Raw genomic sequence first — 19,154 nt, forward strand, 5'->3', positions numbered from 1 at the left:
CTCTCCCTCTCTCTCTCTCTCTCTCTCTCTCTCTCTCTCTCTTTTTCTCTCTCTCTCTCTCTCTCTCTCTCGCTCTCTCTCTCTCTCGCTCTCTATCTCTCTCTCTCTCTCTCTCTCTCTCTCTCTCTCTCTCTCTCTCTCTCTCTCTCTCTCTCTCTCTCCCTCTTTCTCATTTTTCTCTCTCTCACTCTCTCTGTCTTTATGTTTCTCTTTCTTTCTCTTTGTAATCTCTCTCTCTCCCTTTCTCTCTCTCTCTCTCTCTCTCTCTCTCTCTCTCTCTCTCTCTCTCTCTCTCTCTCTCTCTCTCTCTCTCTCTCTCTCTCTCTCTCTCTCTCTCTCTCTCTCTCTCTCTCTCTCTCTCTCTCTCTCTCTCTCTCTCGCTCTCGCTCTCAACTTCCCTTTTGGCCATCCTAATATTACTTTTTCACCTATTAGTGTCTATATATTGTTATTATCTATCCTCAGAAAGACCCTTATTATATATGTAGACACCCCTTCCCCCCAACTATAGTTGTTCTTTTTTATAAAAAGGAATTTTTACATCTTTCACCTTTGATTTAATGAACGTTGATTATGATAAACATCTGCAGTTGAGTTCATTCCTTGTGTTGTAATTTCTCTTGACGTCAATTTAAAAGCTGTGATTTCATTTAGTGAAGAAGATTACAAGTATAAACCCATTTGCCTTAATTATGATTGTGCACCCATCAGTTCTCTGTGATGGACTATGTAAAGTTAGTTCTATACTAATGAGGGGGGGGGGGGGGGGGGGGGGGGGGGGGGGGGGGGGGGGGGGAGGCGGGGTATAACATGGTGATTTACTTTGTGAGTTTAAAAAAATGAGGAGGTTATAAAAACAGCAGAAATAATCATTTATAATGCTTTTACTGATATATATTTCTCTGTGAACTCCTTATATGACTTTTTTTTTAATCTTTTTATGTTCTCCATCATTTAGGATTCTCACTTCCAATTTAGATTACGGAGCTGCTCTTTTATTTGCAATACTTCTTGCTATAAAATATGTATTGTTTGATGACAAAGTTGAAGATCAAATCCAAGAACTGTTAAAAGCTGAATCAAGTGAGGAAACTTCACAGAAATCTAGTGTCAATCTTGATAGGAGTACACACAACAATAACATCAACAACATGCCAATAAGAACAAAAGGATGTAAGTGCATTTTTCACATTCTGTTGTTATTTATTTATCCCATTTCCATGCATGCAGAATGAGTTGGGTTCTTTGTGAGGTTCCCAACCTCGCATTGTGGGCAGGGAGGTACTTCTATCCCCCTGCATCTGTTTTCCAATTGCTTTCTGTCAAGGTTGCCAATTTTCCGTATATTTACGGTCTTCAGTATGTCACAAATCATCAATGTATTTTCCAATCACCTGCTAAACGGGAAAAAAAGTCTGTACTTAAAGTCTTTTTACAGGTGTTCAGCACTCAGAATGGGGTCAGTCTCCATGTTTGTGTAAAAGTTCAGTAAATTGTTGCCTCTTGAATTTGCAACCATGTTTCTGTCTTTGTCTTGGAATGAGATCACTTAGTTTTGTCTTGACCCTTGCCGGAGTCTTTGAGTAGGAGAGACAGAGCCAAATGTATATAGTTTTTGGGTATGATATTTCTTTCCTTTTAAATCTTCTCTGGTAAGTACTGGTTGTTTTTTTTTTTTCAAACATATGATTTTTAAACATTTGAATGTATTCCTCTTAGTGGGATCCTGTGCTGGTGTCTGGGTGAGACTTTTAGGTGATCTCAATCTAAGTACACTGATAGCGTGCTCTTGGAATCTACATCTGTTCCCTATTTGTTCCATTCCCCTATGTCTTACTTTTTCCTCAAGCCCTTTTTATTGTACATCTAGAATGCTTTTAAAATGTAATTTTCTTGATTTTTACTGGCGCTGATATGACTTAAATGTGTTGCAAGTGCCGTAAAACTCTTAAAAACAAAACAAACAATGAGTTGGGTTACTGGTAGATCCTCTATAATATCACTCCCATGATCACTCCCTCATTTTCACCCTATAATCTGACTGACTCAGTCAAATTGAGCATTTATGTAGATGTTGAATATCCATTACAAAAAAAGTATAGTGCCTTTCTCATTGTCTGTAGTACATCTTCAAAAGTCTCAATGTTGCTTGAAAGGTTGAACCAGTCAATTTCAATGTTAATTGGATCAATTTTATGTTTGTTACCCGACTGCCTAATTTGTATTTTACTCCATATCTTTTGCTTCTTTCTTTGATGCCCTTACCTTAGTCCTCATTCTTTAATGAGACAATTCGGTTTTTGTTCTGACAAGAGACTTATGCTATTAACATTTTTTCGAGGTCTTTTGAATCATTTTCATTTGCTTTTAAAAGATATTTTTCATGTAGTAGTGAGAAATGAATCTTATTTGAACCCGTGTTGTCAGAATTTTTTTTCTGACAACCTGTCTTCACAACAGTATTTGGGTAGCTGGGTATAGTATTGAATGAAGTTTTCTGTTGCAGACCAGCATCAAATTCTGGAGGCAATTTGTTATTGTCCAATCTCAACTCCAGAGACCAGGATAAATTCTGGCACTGTGGAGATGAATAATCTAATGGGTTGTATCAAGTTTTAGAAGACTTAGATATTATCAATACTAACTACTCCTCTATATCACTTTCGCAATTGTTTGGAAAGCTGAAAAAATGTGTGTGTCAAATAAGCACTGCATATTTTCTCATGATTTATTCAGTCACCAAACTTTTCTCAGCTATTGCCTGACACTCATAACTTATTCATTCACTTAACTTTAATACACTATTCTGCTCTCAGGCTTTGCCCTAAACTCAAAATAAATTCATTCACAAAACTTTAATGAACTATTCATTTCTCAGATTATGCCCTACACTCCTGGTTAATTCAATGAGTAGTATTTGTTTAACTGTTCTTTTCTAAGGTAATGGCCTGCAGTCAAATGGCACAAATGGAGTACACTGCAATGGCATCAGTAAAATTAAAACAAATGGTACGGAATCAATCAAAAGCAATGGAGCCGACTCTCTGAAAACCAAAAATGGTCCCCTGTCACCTATTGGCCGAGAGTGTCTGGATCCAAAGAAAAATGATTTTATGCCAGCTTCATTCTTTCTTGGGGGGCAGGATGACTCCAGCAGTTCAGATGATGATAAGGAATCGGCAAGAGAAGTGAGCCATGCAGAAACACAAACGGATCAACAGTATAAGGAATTAAGTAATCTTCAACTGGGAAAATTTGTCCACAGTCCAAAATTATCAGACGAGGAACCAAGGACGATTGATGAGTGTGTTGCCATTATGAATTCTGATGTAAGTTAGGTATTTCAATTCCATTACTCGTTTACTGGTACAAATGATCAAAACAATGTCACCTAAGTTTTACCATTAAGCAAAATATGGATGTAACATTTTTTGTTCAGGCAGATTTGTGATGGAATTTTTCACATCTATCGTGAGGGAACTAAAGGTGAAGACAAGTTTTAAGAAAGAAAATGATAATGTTAAAAATCATTTTTAGCTCGACCCCTTTGACAGTCAAATAAAAGAAGCTTAAAAGCTGTACCTTGACAGTCATCATGTCAATATTCCACTTAAACGTAGCCAAACACAGAGATATGTTAATTATTTACCCAAAAAAATTGCCTGGCCTAAAGAATTTCATTGTCTTACATTTACAATTTATGATTCTCTTTTCTGCTTAATAGATGATTGCATACGCTTTTTTAATGTTTATGTCTTCACTTAACTTTGGTTTTGACTACCTTTTGAAGTATTGTAAAAAATTGTTTATCTATTCTGTATATCAAAAAAGGATTGATAGATAATGAAGATGATGGTGGTATCTGCAAATAGTTCCAAAGGATGGTCTCCATCTTTTCAGAAAGCATTTATTTTCACCCAAGCAATCTTGCACAATAATATTTATATAGGAAATGAATCAAAAATGAATTATCTGTAGGCTGGCCCAGAAGCTTTAACTGATGAAGAAGTGATAATACTGGTCCATTCTCGTCACATTCCACCATACAAGTTAGAGAGTATGCTGGGAAATCACATGAGAGGAGTTGCAATCAGGTGAGTTTTAAAATTGTACATAATATTACACAAACACACACACACACACAAACACACACACACACATACATACATCTCTCTCTCTCTCTCTCTCTATCTCTCTCTCTCTCTCTCTCTCTCTCTCTCTCTCTCTCTCTCTTTCTCTCTCTCTTACTCACAGACGCATACAATGACAAAATTCCTCCCGGACCCCCCTTCCCCCCTATAGTTTGAAAACAATATTAAGTTAATGGCAATCGTAAGCTTTTAGATACTCTTTCATTATTAAAAATATATGATAAATAAAATATTTTACAAATATGGGGGACAAAATCCAACCAAAGAACAGGAGATTTAAGTCAAAGAAAATAATATAAGCATTAACAACAATAATATATATATATATATTTTTAATGGCAAAGAAAATAAATACAAGCAAAACAAAAAGACCAAAAAAAAAAAAAAAAAAGACAAACCCCCCGCCCTCCCCCAAAAAAAAATACCAAAAAAAAACAAAAAACAAAATACCCAAGAACATAAACAAGCACACAAAAAACCCAGACTAACAACAACATCAACATAATCATCATCATCATCATCATCATCATCATCTTCATCAAACAACAACAACAAATACACAACAAAACCTGTTCCACAAACAACCTTACCAACCATTCCCCTTTGCTTTATGCTATACTTCAAACCCCCGCCCCCTATCCCAACATTTTTTAAAATTTTCTGTTACCATTAATCTAATCCATAATGGCATTTCACATTTCAGGAGACAGCTACTGACTGGTCAGCTTACCTCCCAAAATGCGTTGGAGAGTTTGCCATTCATGCACTATGATTACAAATTTGTAAGTGATTCTACTGTGTATGTAACTAGTCCCACCCCCCACCCCCACGTCCAACCACAGTCATCTGTCTCCTCTCTCAGATGACTACTTCTCATTTGCATAATGGCTTGCTTTTTTTTTTTTTTACAGGTCAATGCAAAATGAATAAGTTGCTAAGTAAGCATTTTCTTTGGTTGAATAACAAACTAATCTCTGCTTTTACGTTTTACTTTTCATGTGTCATGAATAATTATGGTGTATAATGAGGAAGACTACAATATCTATATAGCAAAATAGTCTGTTGTTTTCTCTTTCCTCTCTTTAATTGTCGTTGGCAATCTATCCTATTTCAAAAGTCGGTTTGTTATGATCCATTTTGTTAGGCAAATAGGCAAATAATTTTTATGCACAATTCGAGCCCCTTTTTCTTCTTCTTCTTTTTCTTCTTCTTCTTTTTCTTCTTCTTCTTTTTCTTCTTCTTCTTCTTTTTCTTATTCTTCTTCTTTTCCTCCTCCTCCTCCTCCTCCTCCTCCTACTTCTTCTCCTGTTCCTCCTCCTCCTCCTCCTCCTCCTCCTCCTCCTCCTCCTCCTCCTCCTCTTCTTCTTCTTCTTCTTCTTCTTCTTCTTCTTCTTCTTCTTCTTCTTCTTCTTCTTCTTCTTCTTCTTCTTCTTCTTCTTCTTCTTCTTCTTCTTCTTCTTTTTCTTCTTCTTCTTCTTCTTCTTCTTCTTCTTCTTCTTCTTCTTCTTCTTCTTCTTCTTCTTCTTCTTCTTCTTCTTCTTCTTCTTCTTCTTCTTCTTCTTCTTCTTCTTCTTCTATAAAGATGAGTTTTAAAATGTCAGTTCCCATGATTGAATTAATATAATATGATTAACTAAGCAAGTTATCAAACGGCTGATTTTGCTCTCTGTTAATGGTGAAAATGTAGTCGACACTGCAAACACTATAATGATAAAAAAAAGAAGTCCATCTTTAAGTGATGAAACAAAATTTGTTTGTTAGATTATCATTTAGTGTAGCTCATGGTATAAATTCATGGGTTTTAGTTGTGAACGAACTTTATTTACTCATCTGCTGATGACCAAGTGAGATTTATAAGAATTCAAGATTATTTCTAGATCTTGAGGGGAGAATCGATGCTTTAGGGCATCTCATTAAAGATTGTTTTAAATATATTTAAATTCTTTTCCTTTTTTTTTTTTTTTTGTCTTGTTTTGTTTTGATTTTGTTTTTACTTCTCTCTGTCTATATTACCAGGTTGAAGGATCATGTTGTGAGAATGTAATTGGTTACGTCCCAGTGCCTGTAGGGGTGGCAGGACCTCTTTTGATGAATGGAGTCAGATATCATGTCCCCATGGCCACTACAGAGGGTTGTCTTGTTGCCAGCACCAACAGAGGTTGTCGAGCTATTGAGGTAAGAAAGCTCTTAGAGTTCTGATGTGAGCTCTGTCGTTGGTAAAAAAAAAAAAAAAAAAAAAAAAAGAGAAAAAAGGTCAAGAATTGAGCAAATTGTCTTTGTCACCCCAAGCTAGTTTTAAGATTTGATTGATTAATTAATTAATTAATTAAGAGATTCATATATTTGTTTAGATTTAATAAAAAAAAAAATTCTTTTTGGATTAACTTTTTTATAGTTAGATTGCACCGATGATGATCAGATTAATTTAGCCAGTGGGAGTTTAAGTTAGCTGTTTTTGGTCTTTTTGTCTTATTATTAGATAAGATACCAGAAAGAGTTAAATAGAGTAGTGCACAATTTTGATTTTTCATCTTTCCCAAAACAGATTATAAAGTCAAATATCTTCTTGGATTGAATAAAGGGAATTGTGTTGATTGATTTATTAATTAATTAGTTTATTTATTTATTCACTTGATATGATTATCACCATCAAATTTTACGCCATTGTCATGCATTGCCATTTTCTATTTAATTTTTTCTTTAATGCAGCAAAGTGGAGGGGTTTCTTGCTGCATTACAAATGATGGAATGACAAGGGGACCGGTGGTTCGATTTCCGAAAGCAGTTAGAGCCAGGTAATGAATTCAAAATGGTTTAAATACTCAAGCTGGTGAGATTTGTGATATTTTGTCGTGATTATGATGGTGGTGGAAATCATTATGGCGATGATGATAATGGTGGCATTGTTGTAAAATGACACAATATTGTGGTTGATTTGCTTTCATTGGAGATGATGATCAATATCATTGAAGAATTTCATGTTTTTAATTTTAAGCATTTATGGATTTTTCACAAGCATAGATTCTTATTAATCATTGTTTTGTTTTTGTTTTTTCTTATCATCATTCATCAATGTGTTTCTTGAAGAAATTTGTAAATTTCGTTTGAAATTTTATTATTTCTAGTTTCATTATTTATTTCATTTTATTTATTAATTATTTTCATTTTAATTTGTCTCATACAGTGAAGTCAAGGGATGGTTGGAAAAGCCGGAAAATTTCGAAATTCTAAAGGAAACATTCGACACAACGAGCAGGTAGCTATCTAAGTTTGTTAAGAAAAGGCCCAGACCTCAAATAAATGATCATTTATATTAATTGAATATAGAGTTTTTCATGTTTTAGGTTTGTTTTAAATTTTAAAGTCATAGTCTTTTACATAAATGGGATTTTCTGGGTTTTAAAAAAAAAATTTTAAAAATGTTTTTATAACTATAAGAGTTGACTGCTTAAATGGAATTCTGAAATGTTTTTATATGTGTGGAAACAATTCACTTGAAGTGTGAGCTGGGGTTCAGCTTTAATCCTAACTGCATTATTTTGCATCAAATTTTCTATTAAAAGATTTATATATATATGGACACCCGCTTGCCCGTCCTCCTCCATACATGCCTCTCCAGTTATCCAGCTGAAACAGGAATTTTAACTCTCACAATATCTATTATTGTTGTGTATTTGTTTGTCAATGTCTTTCTGTGTTCCTACTTTGACACTGTATAATCCTCTCTATCCCAGATTTGCGAGACTGAAGAAAATCCACATTGGCCAAGCAGGTCGTAATTTATACATCCGATTTGTTTCCAGAACTGGAGATGCAATGGGCATGAATATGTTATCCAAGGTATTGTCCATGTCACCTTCTGCACATTCTCTTTTTCAGTTGTTTTGCTGTAAAATTGTTTTTCAACCTAGTTTTATTTTGATATATTTTGTAATTCCTGACTAGTAATTCTCCAAAACCATTCAAATTAATATTTTGCAGCATAGGACCTTAGGGTATGTGGATAGATAAAATTTCATGTGACTATTTAGTAAATAAACTGGCTTCAACAAGTTTAAATATTCGTGATGTAAAACCCATTGTAAATGACATTTTCAAGCTTATGAAATATTGAAATTTCTGAAATGCTGGGCTGATTATGAGGCTTATCAATTTTGCATCCAAAAACATCACCCTGTTATATCTATCTATGGTACATAGTCTCTAAGAAAATTGATTTCCCTTTGTATCTAATGAAATTCACTATTTTACTATATAAGCTCAACCATCAAAATGTACAGGCAATATTGATCAATCCTTTTTACAAAATCACTCATTGTAATTGAATTTTTTTTTTTAATGTAAAAATTGAGCATGTATATAACGTAATATCTACAAAACATGCTCAAAGCAATTTACTCAGGCTTCCTGGCCAACAGCAATACTTAAAATATAGGACAAGACTTGACACCTGTTAGGCGATATTACAATTTTTTTTTGGGTCAGAAACAGAGCTGTTTAAGGCAGGTACTCATTTTTCACCTGAGTATGGTAATAGAATGTGAGTAGAGCCTTTTCCAACTACTCAACTATGCACTGCTCAGAACGGGACTCGAACCCTGAAGGTGGTCCTTTAAAGGCGAGTGTCATACCAATGTATAGCCATACAAGAATCCAGTCAAAAAATGAAGTGATAGCTTTTATGTTTTTCTTGTATATGATATTTTTCAGTCATTTCCTAATTTCATATATTTCTCTCTACAGGGTTCCGAAAAAGCTTTAGCAAAACTCCAGGAACATTTCCCTGACACAGAAATAATTAGTTTGAGTGGAAATTACTGTACAGACAAAAAACCAGCGGCAATAAACTGGTAAACTTAGAAATTGTGCATTTATTGTCTTGTGATTATTTCTTGAGAATTGATACATACTCCAAAAAAAAAAGTGTTTTGTGATGGCTTGACAAATATATCAAACATAAATGATTTTTAAAACAAATACCAAAAGAAAAAAATGATAATGAATTCAAATTTTTAAAGTTGTAAACGATCTCAAATTTTAATTATTTATTATTATTTAATGCACTTTGTTTTCCACAATATTAAGTTGTGAGATGAGCAAAGCTACTTCATACGTACTGAATCTTCATTCTATTTTTTCTGTTTGACAATGTTTCTCTTTACAATTGCAATTTCAAAATAAATATTTCCTTTTTTTTATTTGAAGGATTGAAGGGAGGGGAAAATCAGTGGTGGCTGAGGCTATCATCAAATCTACTGTTGTGAAAAATACGTTAAAAACCACAGTACCTGCTTTAATTGAACTAAACACAAACAAGAACTTGGTTGGCTCAGCTATGGCAGGCAGCATTGGTGGTTTCAACGCCCATGCATCCAACATTGTTACTGCCATATACATCGCTGCTGGACAGGTAACATTTTTACCCTTCTATCTATCTCTCTCTCTATCTCTCTCTCTCTCTCTCTCTCTCTCTCTCTCTCTCTCTCTCTCTCTCTCTCTCTCTCTCTCTTCTCTTCTCTCTCTCTCTCTCTCTCTCTCTCTCTCTCTCTACTTCTCTCTCTCTCTCTCTCTCTTCTCTCTTCTCTCTCTTCTCTCTCTCTCTCTCTCTCTCTCTCTCTCTCTCTCTTTCTCTCTCTCTCTCTCTCTCTCTCTCTCTCTCTCTCTCTCTCTCTCTCTCTCTCTCTCTCTCTCTCTCTCTCTCTCTCTTCACATTTTCACTTTGGGAAACCTTCCTAAGATATTGAATGTAGCAGTACGTACCAATCCCTTTTCAATTTTTACTGTGAATAGTAGAAGCAAACAATGTGACATGATTAATCTTTTAATCATTTAAAGACTTGTAAAAGTAAGCACAAATAACTGTTCTCCATTCTTTGCCATCAATCATGAAACATGTTGCCAGCAAGTCTTCAAATGAGTATTTGACTAACTCAAAGAATTATAATTGATTTTAACATACAATGGCTACTTAACAATACTTCAGTAGTGATTTCCTAATTGCCTGCCGTCTTAATGCCCTTTTCAACTAATTGCCCACTCTCTTGGTAAAACAGAATTTTTGCCCTGTAAAACACAACTCTAAATGCTCCCTTCTAAAAACGGATTCCACATAAGTGTCCGCTCTGACAAAAAGAATATTTTCAGTCTTCCAAAACTGCCGCACAATTTCACAATGTGGTCAGCTGCATTTGACATAAAGAAAAGAGGCCATGCCCCCTCCCTCCCCTGACTTCTGTTGGCTAACAGAGGACAAGTTATCAACATTCAAGCGTGCCTTTGTTTTACCACAAGTCTACAATCCGTCATTTACTTGTCCGTTGCTAGCCCCCCCCCCCCCCCCCCCCCCCCCCCCGTTTCTTCCTCCATCCCCAATCTGCCGTCCACCTCTGACAAAGACATCAGAAATGCCGACAGGCTTTGATATTCAGGAAGTGAAGGGGCAAATGATGACTGAGGATCAAAACGAAGATGATGATGAGGAGGAAGAGGAGCCGTTTAAAGAGCCATCTTCAAAGGAAGTTCTGGAGGCAATAAATACAATGTAACACTGTGCTATGAGCAAAGAGAAAAACAGCATATTGGTTAATGTGGAAGAAATTTTTGAAAAATTATCTCAACCTAAACATGAAGAAGAAACAAACAGAAATAGATTCATTTTTCTCTATAAAGCAATCAACAGATCCCGGTTCCCTGTGCTTGTTTGTGTGCGCATAATAAAATGTTACCTTTATCTCCATATTGAATATGGAAATTCACAACATTAAAAAAACCTCTGCCCCCCCCCCCCCCCCCCCCCCCCCCTTTTTTTTTTTTTTTTTTTTTTTCCCTTCCCGTTTTTTAAAAAGTATTTTTTCATGTTTTTTATACTTGAAATAATAAACAATAAGACCACAAATAAAATACTTTAAAAAATAGAAACAAAACAAAACACACACCCACAAAAAAAATTCATTCTTTTTAACTCAATTGACCATGTCTAATTGCCCACTTCGCCTAAATTAGGCGATCACCACTAACTATATTACAATAAACTCCCAGTGAAGTTTCAAGATGAGAAGACAATATTTTGCATGATATTGCAATCAATTGATAAATCAATGAAGTTTTCTGACCTATTACTTTTGTATTTTTTCTATTCATAATACAATCATTTGCTAGGACCCAGCACAGAATGTGACAAGTTCCAACTGCCTAGTGATGATGGAGCCCTCTGGACCTTTCCATGATGACTTACATATCACCTGCACGATGCCTTCCATTGAAGTGGGAACTGTAGGGGGTGGCACAGTCTTACCACCACAGTCTTCCTGTCTTAAAGTGAGGATTTTTTTTCATTGTTCCTTAGGGGTTTCTTTACAAGAGCTCAGCTGATGCATGACAGAATGTTTACAAATAAAAAAAAATATAGCCACCAAGAGCTTGGTTCCTAAGAATATACTCTGTCTTATGCTGCTTGTTGTCACAAGTGTCAACAACGCTGAGGTTTTGGAAAAAAATCACTTCTCACATTTTTGAAAGGATTGCTCCAACAACTGATCCCCACCCCCTTATGACATTTAAGATAACTTCTCCATCGTTGAATTAATCATTCCCACTATGTGATCTAGTGATATGACACCCGCCTTCAGTCCAGAGGTCGAGGAGTTAAGTCCTGCTCTGAGGGGAGCATAATTGAGTTCTTTGAGAATGCTCTTTACCCATATTTTCTCACTGTATCCGGGTGTAAAATGGGTACCTGACTGTTAAAAGCGTGTTTCTGTTGAAAAAGAAATTGTATTATCGCCTAACAGGTGTTATGTCTATACATGTTAAGTGTAGCTCATGGTTAGGGACCCCTTGTAAAGCACTTTGAGCAGGTTTATTGCATATTGCGCAATATAAATGCTCTATTAAGAAAGAAAAAATTCTTATGAAGTCTAAAATGATATTGGGAGTTGTTCACGATTTGTTAAGATGGTAATTTACCCAAAGCAAAGGGATTGAAGATAAAATGATATCAACCACTTTTTATTTATCAAATCTAAACATAGACTGCTTTTTAAAGGGTAATTTGGCCAAATTCAGTGGCACATTTCTAAGACTGTTATTCAGTTTTATTTATTAATTATACTTTTTTTGTTTGCTGATAGATGCTTGGAGTGAATGGTTCCAATGAAGCTGAACCAGGGCTCAATGCCCGTACCCTAGCTGAAATAATATGTGCCTCAGTGTTGGCAGGAGAACTGTCTTTGATGTCTGCATTAGCTGCTGGCCACTTGGTCAAATCTCACTTGAAACACAACAGGTTGGTGGAAAACATTTTTTTTCTGTTATGGATGGCTCATTCATTATATGAAATAGTTACAGTTGATTTTTTTTTGCTGACAATATTTTTGTTCTAAGCTTGTTACAGTTTTTATTGCTGCTTGTTATGTTAAAACATTGAATTGATGCTCATTAAAGCAGGTTTTTACAAATATTACTCATGAAGTAAAAATCGTAATAAAAGACAGTCATTGATTATCTGTTATTAATTGGTCATTTTTCTATTACTCATTGGACTCAAGCTGTAAAACTCAACAATGGTCATGATACAAATGAATGTGAAATAATGGAAGGGTAGGGGTGAGGAGAAGTTCAGAGCATGGTGCTTATCGTCAGATTTGATTTCGATGGTGTCGTTCTCTGACAGTGTAATTGGAATAGAAAATTAGAATTTGTTTCTTAGCTATTACAGTGTTGCCCTTTTAAAACCAGAAAAAATCCCAGCTCATTAAAATCTTCCAGCTGACCTAACCTTGGTTGGTATGGGGGAAGCTAGAAAGATATTAATCCTTTTCTATGATTTAAGGGTGATTCTATTTGATGAAGAGAAGCTTTGCACGAAATATTTTCATATATGGTCCATTTTTACAGGAACAATTTTCAGGCTTTTTGTTTATTGTAGAAATGGACATCCCCGCAAATAATGTTCAAAAGGCTTTTACTGCAATCCTCTACTCATTGTTGATGTTTTAGATGCAGTATGAATACCTCATATTAACAAAACATGAAGGATAGTGCTTCAGATCACGAGCATGTAGAGTTAGTTTTTTTTGTATCTCTTGTAGAATTTTGTCAAAACCAATTACATGGACAGAGAGTGACACCCTCGATATATTAAATTATAATTATTTAGATTTATGTATATCATAGTCATGATTGTGTAATTAGTTTATTTATTTCTTTTTTTTTTTTTTTAATGTCCTGTTTTGTTACTCTTTAAGAATTTTTTACATAAGCATTTATTGTCTTGTTATTTTTGTTTTTTAATATTTTTTTTTGGTTCCTTTTTGTGGTATTTCACTCTGCTTGTGATCTCTAGGTCCCTAATCGCGTCTTGCTGTAGATGGTACTGAATTGAGTCCTTGGCAGGCTTTTTGCTTGCACTTTCTCATTATACCCCAGTGTAAAATAAGTATCTGTTCTATATCACAACTTCTGAAAAATAATGTAACTGTGTCATGTTTCACCTTATATGTATAGTGTTTGCTCTTGGCCTAGGACCTCATGTAAAGCGCTTTGTGCACAATTTAAGTGATACTATTCTGCTGGAATTGTGGACTGTAAAAAGCAATAAACAAAATTGAATATAACAGAACAAAACACCAACCACGGAAGAGCTCAAAACCCGTCTTCAGCCAATTAAAAAAACAAACTTTAGCGTTTATACAGCGCAATGTCCACTAACATGCTAAAAGCGCTTTACTAGGGGTTTCAAGCCAACAGCAAGCCTTAACCTGTAGGACGAGACATGGTGTCAGTTAGGCGATATTTCAATTTTTTCCGACAAAGACACGTTAACAGCCAGGTACTCATTTTACACTTGAGTACGGTGAGAGAATGTGAATAAAGAGCCTATTCTAGGAACTCAACTATGCATCGCTCACTGCGGGACTTGACCCAGGACCTTCTGACAATAAAAACATAAGTACATCACTTAAAACCAATTTGTGGATATTGCTCTCTTAATGCTCACAAGAAAAAAAAAAATAATTTTTTTTTCCAGATCTGTTCTAAACATGGCCCCCACAACAATCAAAGAGGAAGAAACTCCCCCTGCTCTCCGTCATGCAGCCACTGCCCCTGGCATGTGCACAGACAAAGCATCGTAGAGATAGAGATATTCTTCTCCTCCCCCCCACCCCCTGTAAATCTTTATCATGTATATTATTATAGATACATAAGGTATTCAATACAAAGATGTATTAAATGTGAAGGTATCTTTTGGAGAATGACACATCCAAATCAAAGATACCACTTGGATTTTTAAAATAATGGTTGCAGGCTTGCCAACAGTATGAAGTGACTTATTTAAATACTCAAATTATGAGTAAATTTAGAACATGAAAAAATTAAATTGAGCAAAAAGTAGCATGATTGATTGAAATTATTCGGTTGTCTTGTATTTTGATGATGGAATGATGTATTTTTGACAAGAAAACAGGTCTGTTGTTGGGATTTATAACAGCCCTTTAGTAGTCTCTTATTTGACAAAACAAGTCTAACTAAAATTGAATTACAGACCACTGATATAGGTCCAAATTCCCTCTTACTTCTTGATCATCTGATCTATTCCGTAAGTCTTGGGAATTATTAGTAAATTAGTGATTGCATCATACATCTTGAAATGAAAATATGAATTTTTGTTCGAGAAAATGAAAAAACAAAAAAACAAACTTTATTCTGGATCAGAATATGAAAAAATGAAGTCTCTTGACAGTTGTTACTTGCCAAGTCTGTGTTAACCTACTGTGTTGTGACTGGATTCGATGCAAAGTTTGAGTTATGTTTTCTAATGTGTGACATAAAATATTTTACTGAACTTTAAGGGCTTCCTCATTACAAAATGGAATTTGAAATGGTGGATAGAAATGTTTTGATTTTACTTGTGTTCATTAAAATCATTGGATGAATTTCAATTCATCAAAATTATTATTTATTGTTTTGCATGGCGTTTGGTCATTGATGTCTTAAATTCTTTTCACTATATGACATCAATTGAAATTACAAAGAACTTTCCATTTCATAGCACGAACAGTAGATATAAACAATGAGAAAAAGTATCATAAATCAATTCAAGAAGTCCTGCAAGTGTATGACATAGAAGTTACCTGTCTTTAAATGGGAAGATCACAGGACACTTGAGACTACATTAACTGGTTTTAGTTTTAAGGCCATTATATTATCTCATTTAATTATATCACAAACCAGAATTTGACCAGTGTTACCTTTTAATAATGTAAAATTTGTTGGAAAAGGTATTACACACTAAAACTGATTTTTTAAACTAACAAAAGTCAACAAAATAAGTCATTTGTCGTTTTTTGTTTTTACATCTTCAGCTCATTGCAAGCAATGATTTTATCATCTTATTCGTCTGATATAATATAAAGAAGAGAGAAAAAAAAAGAAAAAAAAAAAGAAAAACAACAAACAATTGGATTGCATTTATCATAATTCAATTTCTAGTCTTTATAATAATTTTTTTCTTCTTCTCTTTATTTATGATTATTATTGTGCAAATAAGTATCGCTGACCACAATACCTCTTTGAACTGGTTGGAGTTAAAAATCAATGAGCTGTATCAATTACTTACATAAGTTAAGTAACAAAAGTATTTTCTTTGTTTACATATAACTAGTTCAAACACTTTGTTGATATTAATTAACTCAAACTCTACACACAGTCAATTGTAAATAGCTAGGCTGTTGTGAAAAGAGTTTTATATAAGAACTGACAGCGAAAATATCATGGCATTATGTTTGTACATTTTTATTGTATTGTTGTTTCCATGTTGATTATAATATTTCAAATTGTGTTATACATTCTTTATTTTCCCCTCTTGTCATGTCAGACCACCTAAAAGAGAAGCATTGTGGTTTCTTCATCTCCTTCCCCCCCCCCCCCCCACATCTCTCTCTCTCTCTCTCTCTCTCTCTCTCTCTCTCTCTCTCTCTCTCTCTCTCTCTCTTCTCTCTCTCTCTCTCTCTCTCTCTCTCTCTCTATCTATCTATCTATATATCTATCATTTACTCTCACTCTCACACGTTTAGACATGAAACCAGCTCGTTTAACACATATCTAACTGATAATAGGTTTTAAGTACTTTGAATATTTTTTTCCATGCATTTATTTGGTCAGTGTGACATTATGTTAAACGTACATCTTATCATATCAATATCATGTACTGACTAGATTATTTTCCAATGCCATAGACACATTCCGCCTTGATGCATTATGCCATATTGTTTTATCTCTTTATTCACTGTCCTTGTAATCTATGTTTCCTTGAGCCAAGTAGGTGCTCCAAACTTCCACTATAAGTCTCCTGTGAATAATTCCTTCTTTTGTTAACTTTTGTAAATAGATAGATTGTCTAAAATAATGCTAAATACACAAATTGTCTTAATGGCAATTTCTGGGTGGGGTTCCTGGCCTCCCATAGTGGGCAGGGTGGCACTTACTGTGTCTTTTATCCCCTTATATCTGTTTTCCAATTTGCTTTCTGTCTTTGTCTTGGAATGAGATTACTTGGTTTTGCCATGGCTCTGACCGTGGTGCTTGGCTGGGAGGGAAACAGTCAAATGCTTAGTAATTGTTTTAGGAGATGATATTTATTTCCTTATAAATCATCTCACTTGTATAATGTAAGCATTCGAGTGTATTCTTCTTAGTGGGATCTTCTGCTGGCGTCTGGGTGAGACATGTAGGTGATCTCAAACTAAGTACATTGATGGTGTGCTCTTGGCTTCTACATCGCTGTTCCCCATTTGAACCACTCCACTTTGTCTTACTTTTTCCTCAAGTCCTTTTAATTGTACATTTAGAATCTTTTCACTATCCAATTTTCTTCCTTTTTACTTGCGCTGTTATGAGCTAAATGTGTTGCAAGCACTGTAAAACCCTTAAATAACAAACAAAAATTAGTAGCAATTTGGTTTGTTTTTTTTCTCATAGAAAGGAGAAGCTCTTTTATTTATCTGTAATATGGTGTGAAATTAATTGTGAATATTCGTGAAAGCCGTCATGCATATGATGTAAATTGCCTTTAATCTGTGATCAATATAGTGTAAATTTGATATACGCCTTTTACAAAAGAGCAAGTTTTACATGTTGTTCACTGCTCATAAAAGAAAGGATATTAAAAAGGTCAGATTCTTCCTGATTGCCCCTCCTCCCCCTCTCCTATATGTTTATTTGTACAGAGTTGCTGATTTTCCATATATTTACAGAAGTCAGGTAATTACTTACTTAACTTCCACATATTTTCCAATTATTGGGTGTAGGAGGCCGAAAGCTCACCTTACGGAAGTTGAGCCAATATGAAAAGGAACTTCTAGTAAGCGCCAGGATACAAGTTTTGAGTTAAAATCACTCTCGACCAATTGTGATCTTTAACTATGATGTCATTTATTAAAAGTATGTATGTGATGTCTTTTTACTGGAGTCCAGTGTTCAGATAGTGGTGGTCCGGTGTATTTTGGGTAAAAGTTAAAAAGATCTGTGGAATTTTGCCCCATGAATTAGCAACCCTGATTTGTAAATATTGATATGTAATTCAGACCTGCAGACCTTTACGAACAATTCTTGACAAGTTGACAAGTTCATTTTCCAAAATTTTGTTGATTATCAATTAATTAACCATCACTGTTCCTGATGTGTAAGAATTTACAATGTTTTAGTGATGACCAAAAGCTTTCACTTAAAATTGTAATTTTTACAAACCATTGTAACTAAATTTGGCAATTCTAAATTTAGGAGGTCTCGGAAATAATTTTTTTATTATTTTAGTTTTGTCTCCTTGTTCCACACACAACTGGTCAGAACCCTCGAGATTGCTTATGAGATAATCAAAAACTAACTGCGATCTTGGTTCATGCTGAATTGGGACGTTAAGGTGAAAATATTTTTTCCGATGATATGATGACAACTATTTGAATATGTTTGATAACTAGTTATGTTTCTACTGAGATTAATTATTTTCTTGCATGACTGTGAAGAAAGTATTGGGTGCTGTTTAAATTGAGGGTATATTCATAATTATTTGAAGTAGTAGTGGTGATTGTAGTAAAAGTAATGGTTGCACGATTAGTAGTAGTAGTGGTTGTAGTAGTAATAGTCGTGGTAATAGTAGTAGTCGTGGTAATAGTAGTAGTCGTGGTAATAGTAGTATTTGTAGTGGTTGTAGTAGTATTAGTAGTGATTGTTGTTGTAGTAGTAGTAGTAGTAGTAGTAGTAGTAGTAGTAGTAGTTGTAGTAATAGTAGTAGTAGTAGTTGTAGTAGTAGTAGTAGTAGTAGTAGTAGTAGTAGTAACAGTAGTAGTAGTAGGAGGAGGAGGAGGAGAGAAGTAATAGTTTTATTTATTTGAGAGACAAAGCTTCTTCCTCACTGTCGGGATGGTCCTATAATCAAATAATAATAATCCTATTAACTTTTTATAATTCTGTCCTGAAAACAAGTTTTTAAGAATTGATACAATGTATTTTAAATTGGCTGCCATAAGATATCTTTTAAGAAGGTGATGAAGACAAAGGCATCAGGCTTGTTTCTCAATCATTCCACATGCAATACTTTGTTTTGTAGGGACCTTAAATTGAACAGCACCTAGTTTGCATTAATGGGAGATGAATTGTGGATATTAAACCTAAAATGATTAATGTTAATAATATTTTTAGTTGATATATTATGCATTTGGTCTGTAGTGTCTCATTCATTTGCATTTAAGTAAGGAAATGAAAACCAACTCGCAACCTGTGTTTTGATTTCGAATAGGTTTTAAAAAAAAATAAGGTATGAATTAATTATTTTGTGTGTTTTGGAAAGTATGGCAAAATGATTAAAGAAGAAATAAAACAAATCAAAATAAATTTCTAGGTTTTCAGTTCTTGAGCTTATCCTATATGTCAAGAGTTGTCAGCAAGCTATATTTAAAACAGAAGAAATCAAATGTTGAATCGAAAATAAAATGATTTACAATCTTA

At 34.5% G+C, this 19,154-nt stretch overlaps 1 protein-coding gene across 2 annotated transcripts in view; it reads left to right on the forward strand.

The window, feature by feature from the left end:
* Positions 1-19,154, forward strand: part of LOC144964549 (3-hydroxy-3-methylglutaryl-coenzyme A reductase-like) — a 42,028-nt gene extending 22,874 nt beyond the window's left edge. For both annotated transcript variants that reach the window (XM_078898968.1, XM_078898969.1), the window contains exons 9-21: positions 959-1,173; positions 2,941-3,329; positions 3,979-4,094; positions 4,855-4,933; positions 6,168-6,326; positions 6,861-6,946; positions 7,336-7,407; positions 7,886-7,991; positions 8,895-9,001; positions 9,357-9,561; positions 11,310-11,468; positions 12,281-12,435; positions 14,179-19,154. In XM_078898968.1, coding sequence (XP_078755094.1) covers positions 959-1,173; positions 2,941-3,329; positions 3,979-4,094; positions 4,855-4,933; positions 6,168-6,326; positions 6,861-6,946; positions 7,336-7,407; positions 7,886-7,991; positions 8,895-9,001; positions 9,357-9,561; positions 11,310-11,468; positions 12,281-12,435; positions 14,179-14,284 — 1,954 coding nt within the window. In that variant the 3' untranslated portion in view covers positions 14,285-19,154. The remainder of the gene's footprint in view (positions 1-958; positions 1,174-2,940; positions 3,330-3,978; positions 4,095-4,854; positions 4,934-6,167; positions 6,327-6,860; positions 6,947-7,335; positions 7,408-7,885; positions 7,992-8,894; positions 9,002-9,356; positions 9,562-11,309; positions 11,469-12,280; positions 12,436-14,178) is intronic.

This window comes from Berghia stephanieae, chromosome 2 (assembly GCF_034508935.2).
Source record: "Berghia stephanieae isolate SIO BIC M18660-M18661 chromosome 2, UCSD_Bste_1.3, whole genome shotgun sequence".
In the NCBI taxonomy this organism is placed as follows: Eukaryota; Metazoa; Mollusca; class Gastropoda; order Nudibranchia; family Aeolidiidae; genus Berghia; species Berghia stephanieae.